The sequence below is a fragment of the Oncorhynchus mykiss genome, chromosome 3 (genome assembly GCF_013265735.2).
Source record: "Oncorhynchus mykiss isolate Arlee chromosome 3, USDA_OmykA_1.1, whole genome shotgun sequence".
In the NCBI taxonomy this organism is placed as follows: domain Eukaryota; kingdom Metazoa; phylum Chordata; class Actinopteri; order Salmoniformes; family Salmonidae; genus Oncorhynchus; species Oncorhynchus mykiss.
The window spans coordinates 23,138,100-23,164,602 of NC_048567.1; the positions used below are offsets into that span (position 1 = coordinate 23,138,100).

The window sequence follows — 26,503 nt, forward strand, 5'->3', positions numbered from 1 at the left end:
TCACAGCACACCTGCCAGGTGGATTAGGAGTCATTCATACAATAGCCTACAGGATTTATATTATGTATCCTTTATTTAGGTGATCCCATTGGTTCTGAAATAGTACTGCTACAGTAACTACACAGTAGCAGTGTGGCAATTATAGTAGTACTTTAGTACTGTGTTAGTAGTACTCTTTGGTTGCATTGTGCTTTTCATGTACTAGTACTTTAGTAGAACTGAGTTGTGAGTAGTTTATTGTAAACATATTTGCTCAGCCTACTCACTGAGGGTTACTGTTGCCGTTGTTCTTCAGGGAGTTTCCGATGAGAATCTCTGCCGCGTCCTGCCTCCAGGGGCAGCAGTCCTCTCTGTTAGTGACGGTAATGGAGGTGACTTTGTGAACAGCCAGCAGGTACACCCTCCACCAGGGGTCGCTCTGAAGCTGGGTGTGGGCACAGGAGCCAGAGAGGCACTCTGCATCCAGGCGACCATCGATGGCGTTCTCGGCATGGGTCAGACGGCTTAGCTTGGACAACTGGGTCACTCTTCCCATCATTGCCAAGTTGCCTTCTTTCAAACAAGAGGGATGGGGTTTGCTCAGAAAAATTACAAGCCTCTGGTTAAGAATTTCTGATTTCTGGTCCCAATTTTAGCCTGGAGGGTACTGTATCATTGGATGTAGGAGTAGCAGATCTTTCCGAATGGCAAGTCTTCTGAGGGATCTCAGAAGATCCCACAGCCAGGCCAGGTTTAGGTTTGGAGCTGTAACAGCTGTCTCAGTGACAGTTGAAGGCAGGGCTGGAAAAAGGAGGAGAGGCACAGGGAGAAAGGGAGTGGAGTAAAAAAAATTGTATCCATAAACAATAATAAAAAAAGGTATCTGCTGGAGAAGGTGTACATTCTGAATGTTGGAGCCCATACCTGCCTGAAAGGTGCTTGCGTGCAGTTCCACCTCACAAAAAGTCAGGCACTTCTCTTTTCCTGGGAGGAGAATGTTGACATCGCGCCCCGATATCCCACTGCACGGAAATGTCCTGGTTTGCCCAGCAGGGATGTATGGAATCCCGGCACACCTACAGGTATAGGAATCTTGAGCATTGTTATATTTTATAAGAAGATTGCGGGACAAACAGTATTTGATCAAAATAAGGGATCAGGGATGAATTTCCTGAAGCTTAAAAGGGCAATCTGTAGTGGCTAAATACATTTTGGGATGTATAAATTAATGATGGATTCTTGAAGAATATACTGTAACTTAGAAATGCCTTATGAGCTTAGTTCAACTGTCGTAGCCCATCAGAACATGTATGTAATGTTCTTAAACAAAGTAAATGTAAACAAACTATATAGCCTCAAAACATGGTTTCAACTATAATTTTAATTTCACAGATGGTCAGTCCTTGCATCCATAGCTATGTCTATGAATTTAAGAGTGGTTACATTTCTCCAGACCCATCCCTAGGGCGGGAGAACCGTTTGTTATTGTTTCATCTCCGGATTGCCCCTTTAAGTCTGGTTAAATTCTCATAGTTGATGATGATGAGTTATGGAGATGGCTGTGTTGTTTAAGGGAGAGTTGTGTTACTGGGATGACACATAGTGGGCTGTGTAGCCAGCCAGAAGTTGTGTTACGAAGATAAGTCACAGTGGGTTGCTATTGCCTTTGTTGAACAGTGAGTCCCCAACGTGGATCTCTGCTCCACTGATCCTGTCGGAGCAGCAGTCCCCTCTGTTGGTAATGGTGACGTAAGTGACGTTGTGGGTCTTGCTCATGTCCACCCGCCACCAGGGGTCGATATCTTTCGTGTGGCTGCAGGACCCCTCCAGATACCGATTGGTCCAGTTCAGATCAATGGCATTGTTGGCATCTCCAAACTTGTCCCACTGCGACGACTGACTGGCTATCCCACCAGTGGCTGCATTCTCTTCACAGAACAAACAAGATTAAAAACATTGGGTTTACAAATGGATCATTGTCAGTTCAAGATGCAGTACATAGCTGTACTAATTAATGATCTCAATGAAAACGTTCTCAAACAGTGGTTGTATTCTCTATAGTACAACAAAAGTAAAAAATATTGTATATTGTATTACCATATTGAGTCTTATGATATAGGCATAGAATGTTTTGCACTCTTCATATCCTGCACCCTCCTCTCTACAGTAAACATTACACTACATAAGGGTTTGAGTCACAGGCTTAAAAGACAGTTAGCCATGGCTTCAAGTCATCTAATAGCTACCATGTTGGCAAGTTAATGTCCAACAATAACACATCAGAGAAATAGTAACTAAAACCCTGTAGATACCAGAGGAAAGATGTTTGTCCATATCTGTAAAAGGACCAATGAATTGGATGTAATTTAGAGGAATAGGTCAAGTTTGACCAGATGTCATGATTTTGTCACCCTAACAAGCTTATAAACTTAGATGAAGTGAACATGTATTGCCCCTTCTGTTAATTGATGACAATACCATATAATGTCTGCTCCTCACCAGGACGCCTGCCCACATTCACCTCCGCCTCACACAGTGACAGGTGTTTATTTGAGCCCGACAAGAAGATGTTCACATAGCGACCCTTGATCCCTCTGCACTGAAAGGCCATGACCTCCCTCGCGGGATATGAGGACATCACAGCGCACCGAAAGAAGGAAATCGTATAATCAGGTTTTTGATCTCAAATCATAAACATCAAATGCACTGTGTGTTTTAGTGTTTTAAATAAGTCAATATTTTCTGACAAGCTTCCTCACAATGGATTGTTGTTGCCGTTATTCTGCAGTTTTCAAAGTGGATTTCAGCCCCATCGATCATCTCTGGATCAACATCCCGTGACATTGAAATGTAGTGGAGCCCCCTGCTGGGATGTAGGATCTCAACGCACAACTGGATGAAACATTAAGATGTATTAGGAGGAGGTGGATTCCTCGTATTCTCTATCGTCACCTCCTTTTGAAGCCCAGTTGTGAAAAAAGTACCCAACTGTCATACTTGAGTAAAAGTAAATATACGGCAGTACAAAAAGATAGAAGTAAAAGAGTAAGTTACCCAGTAATATTATCTTTACAAGTGCATGAATTGGACCATTTTGCTGTCCTGCCTGAGTACTTTTGGGTGTCAGTGAAAATATATGGGAGTGAAAAGTAAACATAAAATAGGAATCTAGTGGAGTAAAAGTTGTCAAAGGCATTTTTACTAAGCTAAAATGTAGGATGAAAGGGCAGTGACACACCTGGGGTTACTGTTACCATCGTTCTCCAGGGAGTTTCCAATGCGGATCTCAGCCCCGTTGATCCTCTCTGCTGAAGTATCTCTGTTGGTGATGGTGACGGAGGGGACTTGGTAAGTCTCCGGCAGGTCCACCCTCCACCAGGGGTTGGTCTCTCCCAAAGTGTGGCTGCAGGAGTGATCTTCGTAAGTCGAGTTCCATATTCCATCAAGGGATCTTTTTGCAGTGCCTCCATAGAATGTGGAGGATTGGGCTGCTTTGCCCCCCAGAGCAACATACACTGTGGGCCAGAAGGAGAATAATGAGGATAGCTCAGAGCAAAATTCACTGTGGGCCAGAAGAAGAAGAATGAGGATAGCTCAGAGCAACATACACTGTGGGCCAGAAGAAGAGGAATGAGGATAGCTCAGAGCAACATTCACTGTGGGCCAGAAGGAGAATACTGAGGATAGCTCAGAGCAACATTCACTGTGGGCCAGAAGAAGAAGAATGAGGATAGCTCAGAGCAACATTCACTGTGGGCCAGAAGAAGAGGAATGAGGATAGCTCAGAGCAACATTCACTGTGGGCCAGAAGGAGAATACTGAGGATAGCTCAGAGCAACATACACTGTGGGCCAGAAGAAGAAGAATGAGGATAGCTCAGAGCAACATTCACTGTGGTCCAGAAGAAGAAGAATGAGGATAGATCAGAGCAACATTCACTGTGGTCAAGAAGAAGAGGAATGAGGATAGCTCAGAGCAACATTCACTGTGGGCCAGAAGAAGAATAATGAGGAAAGCTCAGAGCAACATTCACTGTGGGCCAGAAGGAGAATACTGAGGATAGCTATTCAGCACACAGATCAACCATAAATCATGTTACCATCTGATAATCTTCTTATATGTTATAAAATCGTTTTTAAAGACTATATTTAAAGATCCACTTTTGAAATAATGACACTATCTCTATGCGTTAACTTTACATACAGAACAATAGAAAATAGATTCCCATGGGACCCAACAAGGTAAGGGGGTTTACCAACCTAATTCATCTTTAGTTCCCCTTCCCATTCCCAGAATCCCCAGTAGGGACAGTATAATAACTTCTTTCATCTTGCTGATTGAAACGAATAGGACAGGGTCACAGATAAACATCGACAGGTTCAGATGTTCTGCTCAACAGACAGTTCTTTGAAAATGTCACAGATCAGATAAAACATGTGACTGACACATTTTGCAATAGGCTTCTCAAAATGAAGTTACCATATACATTTGGGAACTTACTGTGTATGTAATGTGTTTGCATGCTCTGCATTAAAGGGGTTTCTTTAAGCCCTTAGAGACTGGCAAAAATGGATTGAACATAGGAAGGGACCACTGACCTCTGAGTCACTATGTTCGCAATGTACAAAGATCTGTTTACTTTTCAAAAGTGGCCAACAAGACTGTGCTATGGAGCATGACATATACAGAGCCCTGACACAGGCATGTACAAAGATCTGTTTACTTTTCAAAAGTGGCCAACAAGACTGTGCTATGGAGCATGACATATACAGAGCCCTGACACAGGCATGTACAAAGATCTGTTTACTTTTCAAAAGTGGCCAACAAGACTGTGCTATGGAGCATGACATGTACAGAGCCCTGACACAGGCATGTCACATTTAGTCATCTTATTCCAATCTGTACTTTTTGTGTGAACTGCACTTTTTGTATTCCTTGTACAGTATGCTCATAAGTATGTTCATAAGACATGATGAAGCTTCACAGACACACTAAGACGGCCTTGAGTGTTGGGAAGACTCAGTGGAACAACCTGGTGACGTCAACCTGGCCATTGCCCTATAATCATGCTATAGCATACAGTACACATGAGTATAGTCCAAAACCACCTCTAAGTCAGTCCTAAATGGTCATTTAAAACGAATTGTATGTTTTGCTAATCATTTTACCAGGCTGAATAAATATAGCAGCATTGCAGAATCACGGTTTGCTGTGTCCAAGTGGAAGAAATGTTTCCAATACAACAGCACCGTCAGATGGTTCAAAAGAGGAGCTTCATTTCATCTCAAATATTGGAAGTAAAACAAACCAAATATCAAGAATACAGTATGATTTAATCCCTGTGTGTGTGTGTTTTGTGTGTGGGGGGGGGGGGGGGGGGGGTTTACTATCCTCATGGGGACCAGAAATCTTAGGATAGTAAAACGAGGAAAATCCAGAGAAGTGGGGTTCCCACAAGGAAAAACCTATTTTAGGTTTAGTGGTTAGGTTCAGGGACACAGTTAGGATTAGAATTAGTGTTATAGGTTAGATTTAGGAGTTTAGGGAAAGTGGGAGTTTGAATGGGAATAAATTGTTTGGTCCCCACAAGGATAGTGAAACAAACGTGTGTGTGTGCACCCATGTTTGTGCATGCACACGTGTGTAGATGACCAAGATTGGGGCTCTGCTTGGCATGTCCACCGCCTACATTGTCCCACTGAAGAACTACTCATCTGAGCTGTACATGGAGGAGAACACGGACATCCTTCTGCTCAGTGCAGTGGACCACATCTTGCAATATGTGAACCTGTACTTCCAGGAGAGTGCAGCAACAGAGCCTAAAATGGTTTCTTTAAAACAAAGCTGTAAAATGCAGTATAACATAAATATGCATTACATATGCTTATCATGTTTTATTCATTGTTTTAACTATTGTTACCTTGTTAGTCATTGACAGCAGTCTTGCATTGAGAAAAACTAATATGTAGGAGATATTTCAGGCCTGTGTATATGCTGTCTAATAAGGTTTAACCTGTTTTGTCTACTAGAAGTACTCTCACGGTGTTATGGGTCACTGGCCACATGCACACTGAGTGGACAAACTAGGAACACCTTCCCAATAATGAGTTTCACCCCCTTTCCCCCTCAAAACAGCCTCAATTCGTTGGGGCATGGACTCTCCAATCATTTCATATGTTTATGGTTCTTCAAACCTTGTTCGCAATGTGCTACGATATGAGGCCGGTAAGTTATAAAGTTGCATGCAATAAAATAATCTTCAGTAATCCCAACCATAACTTCGGGCCCTAATAGAAGATAGGGTTACAACTTCAGAGGGAACAGACTGTGGCAAAGGGAGGATTGCTGTTCAAAGGATGAAGGCATAATGCCCGATTATTGACCTATTACATACCAGAAACACAAACAACCAAATACACAAATACACAATGGAACAATTCCAGATGTATTAATTAAGTTTATTCATGAATTTGGTCCCACTTTAAATGACGTGCAGCTTATAAAGGCTTCCTAAAACCTTCATAAACACTACATAAATGTGTTACACATCATCTATAACCGTATGCCATGCTTTATAAAGGGTTCATAAATGTGGCATCACTGTTCTCCATAACCACCAATGTCTAAGGGGACAAAACCCACTATGTCAAAAATGATACAAACCTGTCCTTTATAAAGGGTGGCATGAGCACCGCTTAATAAAGAGCTTATAAATCATATTCAATTGTGGCTTCACAAAGCATTTATAACCCTGTCATACATCTTGGTAGAGCATTGCAACGACAGGATATTGGGTTCGATTCGATTCAACACCCTATAATACGTAAAAATGTATTCACGTATGACTGACTGTAAGTCGCTTTGGATAAAAGTGTCATTTCTAGATTGGCCCAACCCCTTTCCCCTTTCCCTCTTGGGTGCATAGTCAATATTGGACTTGACTTCAGCTTCCCCCAAAATGCTGTGCTGCAGGAGAACACAGACTCTAAAGTGCAGTCATGCAAAGCAAAAAACCTTGGTAGGGCCTTTTACAATCGTTAGTCTGTTTGTTGTAGTTGCCTACTTCTTTTTCCCCACCAAATTCTGTTTTCTTGGTTTTGTTTTTCCGGGTTTCAGATTTTCCCCATTCTTTCTGGTTTCCCCCAGTGTTTTCGCACTTTCTTAATAGAAAAACAACATTTCATTTTCTGTGTTCACAACAATTCTTAAACCACATCAGACTTTTGAGGTCTGTGAAAAATCGAAGAAACGTATATTTGTAAGTGTAGTTGCTCTTTAATTCACTGAGCATGCTCTGCACTGTTGTTTTGTTAGCAGGTTTTCTTTCTGTAGTGCAGTAAGCACTCATGATGTGATCTGGCCGCCAATAGAATGGGTAGAGTAAAAGGCCGGCCACATTCCAAAATTATTTTGAGCCCCATGAAATGACAACGTATATATACAGTTTTCTGATGTATCAAATACTTATGTCATGCAATAAGATGCAAATTAATTACTTAAAAATCATACAATGTGATTTTCTGGATTTTTGTTTTAGATTCCATCTCTCACAGTTGAAGTGTACCTATGATAAAAAAAAAATACAGACCTCTACATGCTTTGTAAGTAGGAAAACCTGCAAAATCGGCAGTGTATCAAATACTTGTTCTCCCCACTGTACATTCATTCTACAGACCCTATTGAGTATTCCCTGCAATACTTGTACTGCTGCACCCAGAATAGTTATTGCTCTAAGCCAATATGTATTCTATATATGGTGATTTGCATTGGGAGCACTTATTTGACCTTGGAACATGTTTTAAAACCCACATTTAATGCAAATGTCACTTAAAAATATGTTTAATATTTAGACAATTATTTTTCATATATCATGAATGGTTTTTGAGACTTTTCTGTTATTACGTGGGGGACTTTATTTGGAACATTTCCAAAATTCTAGGAGTTTGAATGGGAATAATGCCCAAAACAAGTAAGTTAACCTTTATTTATTGTGATTTAAATGTGTTGGTAGTAGTTAAGTGTTGAGTTAGATTACATACTGTAGCTACCTCAATCATTATTTCAAATCATTTCGGTGACTTCACAGCAATTACTAGCTAGACAAAATGTAGTTAGCTAGCAGGCTCAGCTAAATACATATCCCCTACATACATACATGTCTCATAGCTGTATTGTAACAATACATTTTTAATGGAGTTTCCCCATCTTCCCGTTTAGAGTTTCTTGTGCAGCACAGAAATGCCCTTATCTAGATGGTGTGACAAACGACCTTTCCTAACAGACCTGCTAACTTTGTTGTTCATTTAGGTTGGAACCAACACCCAGTACCTCCAGCAAGAAGGGAGTCAAGAACCGTTCTCCTGCCAGCTCAGGGACAAGCTGGACTATTCACAGCCCTGTGTAATGTTCAATGTAATGGCATTGCTGGACTTTTTGAAATGTCATGTATTTGTATTGTTTTAAAAATGTATAAATAAAATAAATGTACTGTATGGTTTAAACATTTCTTTAATGTTTTCTTGTTTTATCATTTAATGCCAATTCCCTATGTGTTAATACAGTTGTGTTAACATCATTAAGCCATTATGCATGTGTTAGGAATGACCAAAGGTGTCTGACCTTATATTAAGTACAGCGTCATATAATATAAGGCATTTATGCATGTGTCATAAATGACCAAAGTAGACAGACTTGATTACAACATTTTGTGGCTGATCTTTCAGCGGGGAAATGGGTGAATGTGTCAAAGACTTCACAGGGCCCAGCACTGTGTGGTATGGCTCGTTTTTGTTGTTTTCATGTTTGTGTAATGAGGAACATGTAACTTGGTTCCAGAAGAAAGACACTTTCAATGTCTTTAGATTGGGGACTTTCACCAAGGTAAGTGTTTCTTGGTGTAATGTTGCTCTCAGGCTATTGCTCACACAGCACATTGACGCCTGGGATATCAACCATTCAAAATTGGGCATAGTGGGAGTGACTATAGAATTCTATAGCAGTGACCTTACTGAGTAAAGTATTTGTCATCGTCACTACTTAACAAACAAAAAAGTCATAATTTTGGCTAAACCCTGCCCATTTCCACACTTTATCTTGTTAAAATGTGATTTGAAACCTAACCCTGACTAATGAAGGCCAAGTTTGATGCATTGGTCCATCAGACCTTCTGAGCATTTGGGCGGAAGTGTCTGGGAACGAGATTAGGTGTAATGTGACTAAGATGACATCCCTTTAGAGCGTTTTCCATCCTTCAGCACGTCACCCTTTATAAAGCACATGTTTATATCATATTTGACTTAGTGGGTTATATCACATTTGATATAGGTGATTATGTCACACAGTTATGCCACATTTATGAACCTTTTATAAAGCATGACATATGGTTATAGATGCTTTGTAAACATTTATGTACTGCTTATGAAGGCATTATTAAGGCTTTATGAAGCCTTTATAATCTGAACGTCATTTAAAGCGGGACCATTCATTCTAACATAATAGCATTACTTCACAGCATTACATGCATTTCAAGGTATGAATGATAACTGTCTAACCAATAATTAGGCTACATAATAATTCATGAAAGTTGTTCTTAAAAAGTGTTACAAAAAGTGTTCGTCAATTTATACCCAAACATCCAAAAACAGTGTGCAAGACGAACTTACAGAATAGTGATAGTATACTGAAAAGTTGAATTGTTTTCGTAAGACAATACATTCCCCAAACATTGCAGGGTGCTGTTAAGAGTTAACGATCTGATTTAGTTACATGTAGGCCCAGTCCCATCCAGGGGTGATCCGTACACCTCCACCTCACACAAGGTCAGGTACTCCTTCCTCCCTGGAATGACCACGATGACATATCGACCCTCCATGCCCGGACACTGGAAGGTGCTTGAATTGCCAGCTGGGATAGAGGAGATCACAGCACACCTGCAGGATAAAACAGAAACAAACTACTATAGCAACTTCTGATCAATTTCAAATTGATATCTAGCCACTATCTCTAGTCACCCGTCTGCAGTTCAAACAATAAAAAAGTGGCCACCCCGCCATTGTTTTGGTAAAAAGCTGAGGGATGAGGCTGCATTAATCTGACCTCTTTCAAATTCCTATGGATGCAAGGACTGACCAACCATGACATCAAAAGGACAGTTTTAACAATGTTTTGAGACAACACAGCATTTATTTCAATCTACATTGTTTACAAATATTGGAGTAAAACAAGTTTATATTTTGGGTTCTGATGAATGTTGAACTAAGTCCATGAGGTATTTATGAGCTACATACTTCAAGAATCAATTGGTATAAAATCGTTAATTTAAAAGTCCAAAAATGGATGTCCCAAAAGCAAATTACCCCTTTAAGGTACCCGGTAAGTAAAGTAGGCAGGATAAATGTACTAATATGGTCATAGCTCCACCTAGCCTTCTGATAGGTTAGGTTGGTTTTCCATCGATTTTTTGCTTCAACTAATCTTGAAAACGTATAAAAAGGACCTCAACTCTCCTACAGTAATTCACCTAGGATTATTGATGCCGTTGTCTTTCAGGGAATCTCCAATGCGAATCTCAGCTCCATTGAGTCTGCTGGGAACACTGTCGACTGTGTTGGTGATGATGATGGAGAACACTTTGTAGGTCTTCAGAAGGTCCACCCTCCACCAGGCGTTGATGTCCTGTAGAGTGTGGGTGCAGGACCCTCCTATCCAAATAGCGTTGCGATTCCCGTCAATAGCATTGCCTGGAATGCCAAACTCATTCAAAGACGACTGGGTGGCCTTTCCATATAGAGCCACATTCTCTCCTGGACAAAATAGAGCATAACGCACATTAACTATCATCTTATCAAACAATTGTTGGAACTTGTGTAAACATATTAATGCGCTGTAATCGTAGAGATTAATGTTGAGACTACCATTACAGAGAATATAACAAAAGTTGTACTTATAACACACTGTTCATAATCTATATATACATATATATATATACACTACTAGTCAAAAGTTTGGACACACCTACTCATTCAAGGGTTTTTCTTTATTTTTTTTACTATTTTCTACATTGTAGAATAATAGTGAAGACATCAAACTATGAAATAACACATATGGAATCATGTAGTAACCAAAAAAGTGTTAAATAAATCAAAATATATTTTAGATTTTAGATTCTTCAAACCTTTTGCCTTGATGACAGCTTTGCATTCTCTCAACCAGCTACATGGCGTAATCACCTGGAATTATTTTCCACCCGTCTTGAAGGAGTTCCCACATATGCTGAGCACTTGATATCTGCTTTTCCTTCACTCTGTGGTCCAACTCATCTCAAACCATCTCAATTGGGTCTAGGTCGGGTGATTGTGGAGGCCAGGTCATCTCATGCAGCACTCTGTCACTCTCCTTCTTGGTCAAATAGCCCTCACACAGCCTGGAGGTGTGTTTTTGGGTCATTGTCCTGTTGAAAAACAAATGATAGTCCCACAAGAGCAAACCAGATGGGATGGCGTATCGCTGCAGAATGCTGTGGTAGACATGCTGGTTAAGTGTGCCTTGAATTCTAAATAAATCACAGACAGTGTCACCAGAAAAGCACCCCCACACCATCACACCTCCTTCTCCATGCTTCACGGTGGGAACTACACATGCAGAGATGATCCGTTCACCTACTATGCGTCTCACAAAGACACAGCGGTTGGAACCAAAAATCTCACATTTGGACTCACCAGACCAAAGGACAGATTTCCACCGGTCTAATGTCCATTGCTCGTGTTTCTTGGCCAAGCAAGTCTCTTCTTCTCATTGGTGTCCTTTAGTAGTGGTTTCTTTGCAGCAATTCGACCATGAAGGCCTGATTCACTCAGTCTCCTCTGAACAGTTGATGTTGAGATGTGTCTGTTACTTGAACTCTATGAAGCATTTAATTAAGCTGCAATTTCTGAGGTAACTCTAATGAACTTGTCCTCTGCAACAGAGTTAACTCTGGGTCTTCCTTTCCTGTAGCGGTCCTCATGAGAGCCAGTTTCATCATAGCGCTTGATGGTTGTTGTGACTCCCTTTGAAAAAATATTTTCCGTATTGACTGACCTTCATGTCTTAAAAGTAATGATGGATTGTCGTTTCTCTTTACTTATTTGAGCTGTTATTGCCATAATATGGACTTGGTCTTTTACCAAATAGGGCTATGTTCTGTATACCCCCCCCAACCTTGTCACAACACAACTGATCGGCTCAAACGCATTAAGAAGGAAAGAAATTCCACAAAATAACTTTTAGCAAGGCACACCTTGCTGGTTGAGAGAATGCCAAGAGTGTGCAAAGCTGTCATCAAGGCAAACGATTGCTACTTTGAAGAATACCAAATATAAAATCTATTTTTGTTTAACACCTTTTTGGTTACTACATGATTCCATATGTTGTTTCATAGTTTTGATGTCTTCTCTATTATTCTACAATGGAGAAAATAGTACAAATAAAGAAAAACCCTGGAATGAGTAGGTGTGTCATGAGCTGGCGAACACCCAGAGAAATTATTGTATGTAGAGGTGCTGACTAACGGCGAATAAACTATAAGCTCTAAAAAATAATAAAGAGAGTCACACACTGTTTGTAGCATATTGAATATATTAGGCAATTGTTATCATACGTGTTGAGCCACTGAGGTATCAGGCAGCAGCGGTGAGAGAGGCACTGATTTAGGTGAAGGATCTAACCAAAGACCCTATGATAAAGATTGAGGCCCAGTCCTTGTCAGAGGAGCTGGGATCATACCGCTTCAGCATCTGTACAGTGATGTGGTATGACATCTTGAGACAGATCCAACATGTGAGCAAGCTGATCCCAGTATGCATGTGGATGTTGCAGTCATTCTTCTCAGAAAGACAGAGGTCTCAGCAACTGCAGGGCAACAGGCTTTATGACTGCACAAACGTCAGCCAAGGATATTTGCGAGGGTATGAATGGATATTTGCGAGGGTATGGCTGTTCTACAACAAAAAAGGCTGAGGTCCACAAAGCGGCACTTTTCATACGAATCATTTGATGAGCCCTGAAGAAGCTGGTGGTGACATTTTTCAATGTTGTTGTTGATGCTGGAACCTCAGTCCTTCAGGAAAGATTTTCCACATTAGAAAATGTGGGAGAGAAGTTTGGAGTGTGGTCATCCTTCCAAGTCTCTCAAATGAGGAGTTGACATAGCAATGTGAGGCCCTTAGTATGACACTGCACTATAACGAACACTCAGACTTGGATGGCAGAGAGCTTGCACAGGAACTGAAGAACTTGCCTGACTTCCCATCGAAGACCATGACCCTGTTTAAGCTGCTGATATTTATACACGAAAGGGAGCTCTCAGAAACGTATCCACATTTTTGGACTGCTCTCATATTTTGTCTTACTCTTCCAGTGACCGTAGCTGAAGCAGAGAGGATCTTTTCAAAGCAGAAGCTCATCGACTCCTACCTGAGGTCCACCATGCCACAGCAACACCTTAGTGGCCTTCATGTCAACATTATTAACCATGCAATTGTTGGGCAGATTTCTTATAAGGATGTAATGAATGACTTTGCATCAAGGAAGGCAAGAAAGGTCAGGGTTTAGATGGCAGTTGTGCAATTTAGTTTGTGTGTTTCTTGTTTGAAGTGCAATAGTGTAATAATCAGGTTCTCTTCTTTATAAGTGTATAATTATATTTGTATATTTGTATGATATAGGATTTGTGCAATTTAGTTTTATTTGTGTGTTTTTTGTTAGCAATAGGGTAATAGTGTAATAATTCGATTATCTTTTTATTTATTTATTTATATACTACAATTTGTTTATATTTGTCTTTGTTGCCTCTTTTTGATATTATTGAGTCTTATTTTTGTAAATAGTTTAATATTTATATAGTTTTAAATTGTATGATTATGTATTTGTGTTGTTCCAAATGTCTGAATAAAAATGACAGTTAAGGGGCGCTGAAGGGAAGGTTCGCCCAGGGAACCATACAAGCTAGAACCGCCACTGTTGGTACAGTATATATAAAATATATGAATATAAGTTCTGACCAGTTGGGGCAAGGTATCCGTAAACTTCCACTTCACAGAGTGTCAGAAGTCTATGCTGGCCTGGTAGAACCACAATCACATAACGTCCTTCGAAACTTGGGTCAAAAGCAAGGGTGAGAGAACTGCCGGCTGGAACAGAGGGAATTGTTTTAACCCTGGAGAGAGAAATGGGTTTTACTGACCACTGTCAAGATACTGCATCATATGCTATCTAACTTTATTTAAACTAAATAAACAAGACACAGGAGATGATATGCTGATATCTATAACTGTGCCTGTGGTCTGGTGGTAACCTGTGAGGGGGGTTGAAACTTTTCACCATCATTGCTTGATTCTATCTGTCCTGCCTGCATGGGTTTTTATGTACAGTATGTCCACTATGTATATTCTGGTCACTCTAATTGAGTTCTTCATGGACATAAACAGTAACAATACAGTAACAACACATTGTAAATACAATTTCAAAAACCACAGTATCTTGACTCACAGAGGGTTATGAATGCCATTGTCCACTAAAGAATTTCCTATTCGTATCTCAGCCCCGTTAAGCCTCTCAGGAACAGCATCCCCTCTGTTGGTGATGGTGATGGAGGTGACTATGTAGGTGTCAAGCAGGTCCACTCTCCACCAAGGGTTAGTGGATTCGTCAGTGGCAGTACAGGACCCATGATGGAAATGTGAATCGCGGTTCCCATCAATGGCATTGGAGGCATGACTCAAACCGTGCCATGGGCTCTCGATGAGGTCTGACTGTGTAGCTTTTCCACGCAAGGCAAGATTTCCTGCAGGTGAACACATCATTGAGTGAGTATAGAGGAGCAATTTGAAGATGCAGTCAAAACAGAATAAACATGTGTTCTAATCTGCTGATAGTCCTCTTTAGCAAAAAAAACCCAAATGTTTGTATATACTGTTAATTTAGTAACCAGATTGTTAGCTAACTAGCTAATGAGGTTACATGACTGAACAAGGTGTAAACAAATGCCTGACAGTATGCTCGGTAATATGAGTCATATATTTTTTATCTGTTTGTGCTAGAAACAATCCGTTTTCACTGTAGTAATGGTTCAACCATGACAGTAATGAATTTGTGCTCACTTATTTCTCCAGGTCACTTGAAAACATCGGAACATTGAAGCCTAATAATTACAGTTTTTATCTGGGTGATTATTTTCCTATGCGCAGAATGCAAAATAAAATGGCAGGTCGCAAAGCAACATATTTAGGAGCATATGTGACCAAAATAGCAGCATCCACATGAATGTAGAAGTGTTTAGAAATGTATTCTATTCTTATTTGCATTAAAAGAGACTCCAAAATGACACAATGGATTTACCAATTAATTTTTATTGGCCACAAAATAATCTGAAACGCAACCAAAACAAACTGCAAATGCATCCAACAAGTTTGTATTGTTACAAGTTTGATGTAGTCATTGTGTGCTCGGAATGTAGGGCCAAATTCTAAACTTTATTTCCAAGAATGTTTAGGGTTGTCAATAACTTTGACCCTTACTTTTGAGAGAAAAAAACATTAATTTTTCTCTGAGCAATTGTAGTAGTATAAAATTATATAATTTGTGCTTATCCAAAACCAGAAGGTCTGGACATGTATCTAGGAATTGAATCCCCATGCTTGTGTTGCACAGCTGGTTACTTGTTTTTTGAATGTTTGCTGAGGTGATGAACTTTGCTTGTGTTGAAGATTTTGTTTTAAAATGGCCCAGGTCCTGCTACCATCCATGTCTGTCAGACCAATGTCTCCCCCTGTTCCTTTTTTACCAGCTAATTGTTCTGTTCATGGGCTTGGTCAACTGGCATGCATTAGATCTTTTTTTTGTTGTTTTTGGCAGGATTCAGAAGTCAGAGAATTTTTTTCTGATGTTAGCTGGTAGCTTTAATGTCTCGGATGTGAATAGGAATCCACCTAGCGTAGTTTATTCTGTCCAGTGCAAAGAACCAGGGTGCCAAGGCATCTTATGTTTCAATATAAAGACCAAAATGTCTAGTTCTGTGTGCACAGTCTTTCAAATTCAATAACAATGTTCCAGAACTGGAAGGTTGGATACCTACTTTCTGCGTGTTAAAAGAAGAGCATGTGGACTAGAACAACCAAGCATCTTTCAGGAGTTTTGACAATGAAAGCAGAGTAACTTGATGACCGTGCCAGGTTTTGGTCAAGCGTGCTGCCTTCAAGAATGAGTCTGCTGTTTCTGAAGTTGGCAACCCCAGCATTGGCAGCATGGGCATACTGTACCCACTGTACCCAGCACCCTGTTGGTCCCTTACCATTTTTCCTCAGGACATCTTTTTTTATCTGAATAACTAGATATAATTAATATTGAATGTAGGCTGTTGTACATAGCCGCGGGAAGTAGGGGTCCTGAGGGTGCTTCAGCAGCCCCTAAAACATCTGAATAAAAAATATATAAAGACGTATTTTTTTCACAAAGTAGTGCACTGGGCCTTTACAACTCTTGAATTTAATATTGCAGCAACACAAAACTAAAATTGTCCTAGTAATCAAAATAACATTAAAAAGATGTCTAAAATACATATTTAAATTTTAGGTTAAATTTAGGTTCTGAATGAAAGGTGGAAATATGTATTTTCCGGACAATGAAATCAGGTTAATTTTTAGTTCTAAATTAAAGTTGAAAATATGTAGTTTATAGACTATGTTTGGACCAAGTCAAGGCTGGTCCAGACTGGACAAAATCTGAACCAAACAGTAATCTATGATTGGTTTAGATTTAGTCCGGACCAGACCAAAAATCTATGTCCATGGATGTTGAAATCAAAGCTGGCCTGTACCAAAAAAAGGCTGCCGTCCTGTATTTAGGAAATGTTGTTTGTTGTGGCGTACAAGCAGGTCAGCCACAAAGGGGAGAATTGTCGAGAACTGGTGACAACTCCCTCTGCTGGACATGCCAGGTCTCTACGGGCTCACTGGCCAGGACTAATTGGTGCTGATTGTACTTTGTGAGTAATCAAGGGGCTGATTGCTCACCAGCTGGACGAGTCCCATAAAGTTGCCAGAAGAGAAACACATGGGGAAGGGGACTGGGGGAAGAGAGGTTACCTCCGTATAGTCGTGAGCAGTCCTAGAGGTAATGGAGGGAGCTCAGTTTTGTTCCCCCCAGGATACAGCAAGACCCCAGCGCCCAGAAAATGAAATCAAACTTTATTTGTTACATGCGCCGAATACAAGTGTAGACCTTACCATGAAATTCTTACTTACAACCCCTTAACAAACAGTGCAGTTCAAGAAGTGTTAAGAAAATATTTACCAAATAAACTAAAGTAAAAAATAATAAAAGTAACACAATAATATAACAATAACAAGGCTTTATGCAGGTGGTACCGCTACCGAGTCAGTGTGCGGGGGTACAGGTTAGAGGTCTTCTACATCTGCATTGCTTGCTGTTTGTGGTTTTAGGCTGGGTTTCTATATAGCACTTTGTGACATTGGCTGATGTAAAAAGGGCTGTATGATACGTTTCATTGAGGTCACATGATTGAGGTCTTTTGAACATGTCAGTAGGGGTGAAGTGACTGTTCACAGATAATAAACAGCGAGTAGCTGCAGTGTAGGCCATTTGATTAGTTGTTCAGCAGTCTTATGGCTTGAGGGTAGAAGCTGTTAAGGAGCCTTTTGGTCCTAGACTTGGTGCTCCGGTACCACAGTCTATGACTTGGGTGACTGGAGTCTCTGATAATTTTATGGGCTTTCCTCTGACACTGCCTATTATATAGGTCCTGGATTGCAGGAAGCTTGGCCCCAGTGATGCACTGGGCCGTACGCATTACCCTCTGTAGCGCCTTATGGTCAGATGGTGAGCAGGAGCCATACCAGGCGAGATGCTCTCGATGGTGCAGCTGTAGAACTTTTGCCCAGCGCGGATGTGATGTAATCGACGGCTTCTGGTTGGGATATGTACGCACGGTCACAGTGGGGACGACGTCGTCAATGCACTTATTGATCAAGCCGATGACTGAGGTGGTATACTCCTCAATGCCATTGGATGAATCCCGGAACATATTCCAGTCTGTGCTAGCAAAACAGTCCTGTAGTGTAGCATTTGTGTCATCTGACCACTTCCGTATTGAGCGAGTCTATGGTGCTTCCTGCTTGAGTTTTTGCTTGTAAGCAGGAATCAGGAGGATAGAATTATGGTCAGATTTGCCAAATGGAGCGTGGGGGAGAGCTTTGTATGCATCTCTGTGTGGAGTAAAGGTGGTCTAGAGTTTTTTTCCTCTGGTTGCACATGTGACATGCTGGTAAAAAGTTGGTAAAACTGATTTAAGTTTGCCTGCATTAATTAAAGTCCCAGGCCACTAAGAGCACCGCTTCTGGATGAGCATTTTCTTGTTTGCTTATGGTCTTATAGAGTTGGTTGAGTGCGGTCTTAGTGCCAGCATCGGTCCGTGGTGGTAAATAGGCGGATAAGAAAAACAGAGTTGAGAACTCTCTTGGTAGATAGTGGGGTCTACAGCTTATCATAAGGTACTCAGGCGAGCAATACCTCGAGACTTCTTTAATGTTAGACATCACTCACCAGCTGTTATTGACAAAAAAGATGCACACCCCCACCCCTTGTCTTACCAGACGTAGCTTCTCTGTTCTGCCGGTATATTGAAAATGACAGCCACATATATTATCCGTGTCGTCGTTCAGCCTCGACTCGGTGAAACATAAGATATTACAGTTTTTAATGTCCCGTTGGTAGGATAATCGTAATCGGAGATCATCAATTTTATTTTCCAATGATTACATGTTAGCAAGTAGAATTGATGGCAGTGGGAGTTCACTCGCTCGCCTATGGATTCTCAAAAGGCAGCCCGATCTGTGGCATCTCTTCCAAGGCTGCTGGCCCAGACGGCATCCCTGGCCGCGTCCTCAGCGCATGCGCAGACCAGCTGAGGGTGTGTTTACGGACATATTCAATCACTCCCTTTCCCAGTCTGCTGTCCCCACATGCTTCAAGATTGCCACCATTGTTCCTGTACCAAAGAAGGCAAAGATAAGTGAACTAAATGACTACCGCCCCGTAGCACTCACTTCTGTCATCATGAAGTGCTTTGAAAGACTAGTCAAGGATCATATCACCTCCACCTTAGCGGCCACCCTAGACCTACTTCAGTTTGCATACCGCCCTAACAGGTCCACAGACGATGCAATCGCCATCACACTTCACACTGCCCTATCCCATCTGGACAAGAGGTTATACCTATGTAAGAATGCTGTTCATTGACTACAGCTCAGCATTCAACAACATAGTACCCTCCAAGCTCATCATCAAGCTGAAGGCCCTGGGCCTCAACCCCACCCTATGCAATTTGGTCCGGGACTTTCTGACGGGGCACCCCTAGGTGGTGAAGGTAGAAAACAACATCTCCACCTCGCTGACCATCAACACTGGAGCCCCACAAGGGTGTGTGCTCAGCCGCCTCATGTACTCCCTGTTCACCCACGACTGCGTGGCCATGCACGCCACCAACTCAATCATCAAGTTTGCAGATCACACAACAGTAGTGGGCTTGATTACCAACAACAACGAGACAACCTACAGGGAGGAGGTGAGGGCACTCGGAATGTAGTGTCAGGAAAACAACCTCTTCCTCATTGTCAACAAAACAAAGGAGATGATCATGTACTTCAGGAAACAGCAGAGGGAGCACCCCCCCCCACCTCCTATCCACATCGAAGGGGCAGCAGTGGAGAAAGTGGAATGTTTTAAGTTCCTCGGTGTACACATCAACAACAAACTGAAATGGTCCACCCACACAGAGAGTGTGGGGATGTTTTTCAGAGGCAGGGACTGGAAGACCACTCAGGATCGAGGAAAAGATTAACGGAGCGAAGTACAGAGAGATCATTGATGAAAACCTGCTCCAGAGCGCTCAGGCCCTCAGACTGGGGTGAAGGTTCACTTCAGGACAAGGACCCTAAGCACACAGCCAAGACAATACAGGAGTTGCTTCGGTGTGCAGCGACGCTGTGCAGCGACGCTCCCCATCCAACCTGACAGAGCTTGAGAGGATCTGCAGAGAAGAATGGGAGAAACTCCCCAAATATAGGTGTGCCAAATTTGTACTGTACAAGTGCCAAATGTGCTTCAACAAAGTACAGAGTAAACGGTCTGAATACTTATGTAATTGTAATGTTTCAGTTTCTTAAGTTTAAAACATTTACACAAATGTCTAAAAACCTGTTTTTGCTTTGTCATTATGGGGTATTGTGTGTAGATGAATTTAATAAATTTTAGAACGAGGCTGTAATGTAACAAATGTGGAAAATGTCAAGGGGTCTGAATACTTTCCGAAGGCACTGTAAATTTGCCTGTTGGTGCCATAAATACATTGAGATATAATATAGCCTCACTTTTCATAGTAAGAGATCTAGCCCTGTTAATCTAAAGGACATAATATCTAAACATACTCTCAGAGCATTTCGTATTATTCTGGATGTAAATTCGTGACAATTAGTTTAGTATGATATGTTACGTATGGTATGTATTAATTTGTGGATGTCCATCACCCATTTTATATGATATGTTACAATTCGTATTATATGTTACGGATTTTCAAAACGTACAATACGTTACAAATTTGCAAAACGTATTATATGTTACAAATTTGAAAAATGTATGTGATATGTTACGAATTTGCAAAATGTATGATATGTTACGAATTTGCAAAATGTATGATATGTTACGAATTTGCAAAACATGTATTACGTTTAAAAATTCTAGCTAGGTGGCTAACATTAGCTAGCTCGCTGACATTAGCTAGACTAGGGGTTAGGGTTAAGGGTAAAGTTTAGGAGTTAGGTTAAAGGGTTAAGGTTAGGGTTACGGGTTGGGTTAGCTAAAAGGTTAGGGTTTGGAGAAAGGTTAGCTAATGTGCCAAGTATTTGCAAAGTTGCTAAAAAGTAGTAAGTTGAAAAGTTGCTAATTAGCTAAAATGCTAGAGTTGTCCATTAAGAGATTCGAACGCGCAAGCTTTGGCTTGTTAGACGTTCATGTTATACACCCATCCATCCACCACAACCAGCCACCCTACTTTCGTTTTTGTGATACATAACTGTGTCTTATGCAACCATACCAAACATAACATATCATACTAAATGGAGTGTCTCAGATTTATGTACAGAATAATACGAAATGCTCTGAGACCAGCTCTGTATCTATCTAGTTAACAGGAGGAAAGGGAATTAAAAATGTGATTACTTGGGACTGTAGGGCCAATAGAGCATGCCAATCCCAGGAGAGTCAACAAGAGGAACATCGTGGTCGATCTCATCATCCTGGAGGAAGAGCCCAGAGCAAGTCAACAGGTCTGATAGGAACTAGTCCACAGAAACATTGACACAAACACTGAAACAATCTGATAGGCTGCAATTCAATCACAATTTATATTTTTTATCTATTCAGCTCACATGAACAAAGAAAAACATTTCAAATATTGTTTTACTCACTTCGTAAGAAGAACAATAAACACGAAGAGAGTGCATTTTGGGTAGTATCATTAAAAAAATGTTTTACTCTTCTTTTAAACTCATTTTAACACTGTTATAAAGAGCAAATGTTCAACTTCAAAATTTATATAATATTTTTACTTTTCTAGCCTGTCATCCATGTGTAACAGGGCTGATGTGTTTTGCTCAACCCTCTCAGTTTTCCGCCATGTTTTTATTAATAAAAAAGTAATCACCATATTAAAACGAAATGGCGCCGGAGCAGAAGGCAGATGTTTTACGTGCCCCCAACGGATTGTTCTTTGTTTGCTTATCTGCGTTGTTTGTAACTTATTGTTTTACTATTTTTGTACATAATGTAGCCGCTCCCCTCTCGTTTGACCGAAAATAACTTCTAGATATCAAGACTGCGATAACTCACCACGGACTAGCAGGATCCTTTTTTTTCTTTCATGATATACGGCTCCCTCGGGAACAGGCCCCAACCCCAGTGATCTGCGTGAAGAGGAGGCGGAGAAAGAGAGGCCGGAGGGCGGGCTGCCTTCTGAGGAGTAGGAGGCGATCGCATAAGCCCCCACTCCCCTCAATTCATTCAAAGTACATGATATCTAAGGAAGTCTTGAGCCATTGCTCACCTGAGGTAGAGTTTCTCATGATAAGCTGCAGACTACATTACCTACCGAGAGAGTTCTCATCTATATTCTTTGTAGCTGTTTACATACAACCACAGTCAGAAACTGGCACCAAGATAGCATTGAATGAGCTGTATTCTGCCATAAGCAAACAAGAAAACGCTCACCCAGAGACGGCGCCGGCGACTTTAATGCAGGGAAACGTAAATATTTTTTTTAATGTTTTTTTTTACCTCCTTTTTCTCCCCAATTTCGTAGTATCCAATTGTCAGTAGTTAACTGTCTTGTCTCATCGCTACAACTCCCGTACGGGCTCGGGAGAGACGAAGGTCGAGAGCTATGCGTCCTCCGAAACACAACCCAACCCAACCAAGCCGCACTGCTTCTTAACACAGCGCTCATCCAACCCAGAAGCCAGCCGCACCAATGTGTCGGAGGAAACACCTTGCACCTAGTGTCCTGGTCAGCATGCACTGCGCACGGCCCGCCACAGGAGTCACTAGTGCGCGATGAGACAAGGATATCCCTACCGGCCAAACCCTCCCTAACTCGGACGATGCAAGGCCAATTGTACGTCACCCCATGGACCTCCCGGTCGTGGCCGGCCGCGACAGAGCCTGGGCTCGTGCCCAGAGTCTCTGGTGACACAGCTAGCACTGCGATGCAGTGCCTTAGACCACTGCAACTTAAATCAGTTTTACCTCATTTCTATCAACATGCTAAATGTGCAACCAGTGGGAAAATAACTCTGGACCACCTATACTCCACACACAGAGACGCATACAAAGCTCTCCATCGCCCTCCATTTGTCAAATCTGACCATAATTCTATCCTCCTGATTCCTGCTTACAAACACAAATTAAAGCAGGAAGCACCAGCAACTAGATCAATAAAAAGTGGTCAGATGAAGCAGATGCTAAGCTACAGGACTGTTTTGCTAGCACAGCCTCAAGTATGTTCCTGGATTCCTCCAATGGCATCTGTCATTGGCTTCATCAATAAGTGCATTGATGATGTCGTCCCCACAGTGAGTGTACGTACATACCCAAACCAGAAACCATGGATTACAGGCAGCATCCGCATTGAGCTAAAGGCTAGAGCTGCCGCTTTCAAGGAGCAGGACTCTAACCCGGAAGCTTATAAGAAATCCCGCTATGCCCACCGACGAACCATCAAACAGGCAAAGGGTCAATACAGGACTAAGATCGAGTTGTGCTACACCGGCTCTGACGCTCTTCGGATGTGGCAGGGCCTGCAAACCATTACAGACTACTAAGGGGAGCACAGCCGAGAGCTGCCCAGTGACACAAGCCTACCGGACAAGCTAAACTACTTCTATGCTCGCTTCGAGGCAAATAACACTGAAACATGCATGAGAGCACCAGCTGTACTGGAAGACTGTGTGATCACGCTCTCCGCAGCCAATGTGAGTAAGACCTTTAGACAGGTCAACATTCAGGCCGCAGAGCCAGACGGATTACCAGGACATGTACTGCGAGCATGTGCTGACCAACTGGTTGGCCAGCAGCATACCACCCTGCATACCATTGCTGGCTTGCTTCAGTAGCTAAGCAGGGTTGGACCTGGTCAGTCCCTGGATAGGAGACCAGATGCTGCTGGAAGTGGTGTTGGAGGGCCAGTAGGAGGTACTCTTTCCTCTGGTCTAAAACAATAATAATCCCAATGCCCCAGGGTGGTGATTGGGGACACTGCCCTGTGTAGGGTGCCGTCTTTTGTATTGGACGGGTGTCCTGACTCTCTGAGGTAATTAAAGATCCCATGGCACTTATCGTAAGAGTAGGGGTGTTAACCCCGGTGTCCTGGCTAAATTCCCAAGCTGTCCCTCATACCATCATGGTCACCTAATCATTCCCAGCTTACAATTGGCTCATTCATCCCCTTCCTCTCGCCTATAACTATTCCCCAGGTCGTTGCTGTAAATGAGAACGTGTTCTCAGTCAACTTACCTGGTAAAATAACGGTAAATAAAAATAAACTAAAAACTAGCAAGTGTCTTCAATTATATTTTCAACCTCTCCCTGTCCGAGTCTGTAATACCAACATGTTTTAAGCAGACCACCATAGTGCCTGTGCCCAAGAACACTAAGATAACCTGCCTAAAGGACTACCGACCCGTAGCACTCACATCTGTAGCCATGAAGTACTTTGAAAGGCTGGTCATGGTTCACATCAACACCATCATCCCAGAAACCCTAGTCCCTCTCCAATTTGCGTACCGCCCCAACAGATCCACAGATGATGCAGTCTCTATTGCACTCCACACTGCCCTTTCCCACCTGGACAAAAGGAACACCTATATGAGAATGCTATTCATTGACTATAGCTCAGCGTTCAACAACATAGTGCCCTCAAAGCTCATCAATAAGCTAAAGACCCTGGGACTAAACACCTCTCTCTGCAACTGGATCCTGGACTTCCTGACGGGCAGCCCCCATGTGGTAAGGGTAGGTAACAACACATCCGCCACGCTGATCCTTAACACTGGAGCCCCTCAGGGGTGCGTGCTCAGCCCCCTCCTGTACTCCCTGGGCACGACAGAACCTATTCCCCCTCAGGAGACTGAACATATTTGGCATGGCTCCTCAGATCCTCAAAAGGTTCTACAGCTGCACCACCGAGAGCTTCCTGACTGGTTGCCTGGTATGGCAACTGCTCGTCCTCCGACCACAAGGCACTACAGAAGGTAGTGCGAACGGCCCAGTACATCACTGGGGCCAAGCTTCCTGCCATCCAGGACCTCTATACCAGGCGGTGTCAGAGGAAGGTCCTGAAAATTGTCAAAGACTCCAGCAACCCTAGCCATAGACTGTTCTCTCTGCTACCACACGGCAAGCGGTACCGTAGCGCCAAGTCTAGGTCCAAGAGGCATCTATACAGCTTCTACCCCCAAGCCATAAGACTCCTGAACATCTAGTCAAATGTCTACCCAGACTATCCACACTGCCCCCCCCCCCTACACATCATTGCCGTTCTCTTTTGTCATCTATTCATAGTCACTTTAATTTACTCTACCTACATGTACATACTACCTCAACTAACCGATGCCCCCATACATTGACTCTGTACCGCCACCCCCCTGTATATATTATATTTTACTGCTCCTCTTTAATTACTTGTTACTTTTATCTCTTATTCTTATCCAGATTTTTTAAAACTGCTCTGTCGGTTAGGGGCTCGTAAGTGAGCGTTTCACTGTAAGGTCTACTACACCTGTTGTATTCGGCGCATGTGACTAATAAAATTGGATTTGATTTGAAAGTTCAGTTCCCTTAACAGGGTTGACCTTGAAAATGAGAGTCAAACGTAAATGAATCATTATTCTCGTGAAATTAATAATAGTCTTCGAAAATTATATTGTCAAAGCAGCAAAGTAACAAGAGCTTTACAATGATAGCGAAAACTGGAACGTTTTCAGGTTAAAATCTTCCTCAGAAAAGGGACATGTCAAAATGCTGATTTTAGACTGCTTAGAAATAATTTATTCATATATTGAATTTTCCATGCAATCTTTAAAGGGCACTTATTTTATTATAACAGTCTTTTACATTTCTGCACAATTTCTACTTAATAAGGAACGTAATTCAAGAGAGTATAGTATTAGCGGAGAGAACAATGAGAGGTGCTGCGTTACTCTTAGCATTATCCTTTCGTGATTTTTAAAAATAGAACACAAGTATAAAATACAGTCCAGCTTGCTGTCTCTTTGCAATCACAGCCTCCTTGCAAACACAGTAGTACATTTAAGTAAAGGATTGGATTATGGGAACATCACGCCCATCTGAATTCAACCCACTGCTGAATTAAGACATTATTATTATGAAATAACTGTTATCTAAATCAACAGTTAATGTGTGGTTGTGTAAGGCAGAACATATAACGTAATAGAAGACAATTCCAAATAGTATTAGATTGTAATATCCTCTTACCTTAAAAAAACAAGGTCACTTTTGATGCTGATGTAGGTAAAAGCTCTGTAGACAACTGAATCTGACTGATTCATTTATACACCAGTCACAAAGTCAATGACCCTGCCCACCCCCCTCGTCTCCAAGGACATCCTCCTAACAATTTACCATACCATGATAACTAGTCACCTGCACTACTGTTCCATAGTTTGACTTCCAGCCCCACATCGGTGCGATAAAACAGATCTCAACCAGCTCCAGTTAATCATCAACAGGGCTGCTTGTATCATGACCGGGCATTCATGGAGGGAACACAAGAGATACTTCTGTAATATGCTGGAATCTAACCACTGACGGACAGTATCCTTTTCAACATCCTAGTGACGTTTCTTTGGGACTATTATAGACATCCTGACAACTGATACACTGAATGTCCTGAGAACGTCCT

General features: G+C 41.8%; 2 protein-coding genes and 1 pseudogene across 2 annotated transcripts; all 3 read right to left on the bottom strand.

The window, feature by feature from the left end:
• Window positions 1–536: 536 nt before the first annotated feature.
• LOC110514382 (fucolectin-3-like) lies at window positions 537–2,789 on the bottom strand. The gene is made up of 3 exons (XM_036972421.1): window positions 2,479–2,789; window positions 904–1,907; window positions 537–780 (listed from the first exon to the last, which is right to left on the bottom strand). The coding sequence occupies exons 1-2, from the start codon at window positions 2,615–2,617 to the stop codon at window positions 1,624–1,626; spliced, it is 423 nt and encodes a 140-aa protein (XP_036828316.1). The 5' UTR covers window positions 2,618–2,789; the 3' UTR covers window positions 537–780; window positions 904–1,623.
• On the bottom strand, window positions 2,735–4,867 carry LOC118944658 (annotated as a pseudogene).
• Window positions 4,868–6,416: 1,549 nt separating this feature from the next.
• LOC110514348 lies at window positions 6,417–26,285 on the bottom strand. Its single transcript, XM_021593788.2, has 6 exons — window positions 26,077–26,285; window positions 21,250–21,326; window positions 14,506–14,800; window positions 14,019–14,173; window positions 10,499–10,781; window positions 6,417–9,908 (listed from the first exon to the last, which is right to left on the bottom strand). The coding sequence occupies exons 1-6, from the start codon at window positions 26,148–26,150 to the stop codon at window positions 9,737–9,739; spliced, it is 1,056 nt and encodes a 351-aa protein (XP_021449463.2). The 5' UTR covers window positions 26,151–26,285; the 3' UTR covers window positions 6,417–9,736.
• Window positions 26,286–26,503: the final 218 nt, after the last annotated feature.

Coding starts and splice junctions, on each gene's coding strand:
- LOC110514348 (XM_021593788.2), bottom strand. CDS start 26,150: ATGAATCAGTCAGATTCAGTTGTCTACAGAGCTTTTACCTACATCAGC. Junction 14,174..14,505: donor AATGGCATTCATAACCCTCT/GTGAGTCAAGAT, acceptor TTCTCTCTCCAG/GGTTAAAACAATTCCCTCTG. Junction 10,782..14,018: donor CGGATACCTTGCCCCAACTG/GTCAGAACTTAT, acceptor TATTTTGTCCAG/GAGAGAATGTGGCTCTATAT.
- LOC110514382 (XM_036972421.1), bottom strand. CDS start 2,617: ATGTCCTCATATCCCGCGAGGGAGGTCATGGCCTTTCAGTGCAGAGGG. Junction 1,908..2,478: donor GAATGTGGGCAGGCGTCCTG/GTGAGGAGCAGA, acceptor TGTTCTGTGAAG/AGAATGCAGCCACTGGTGGG.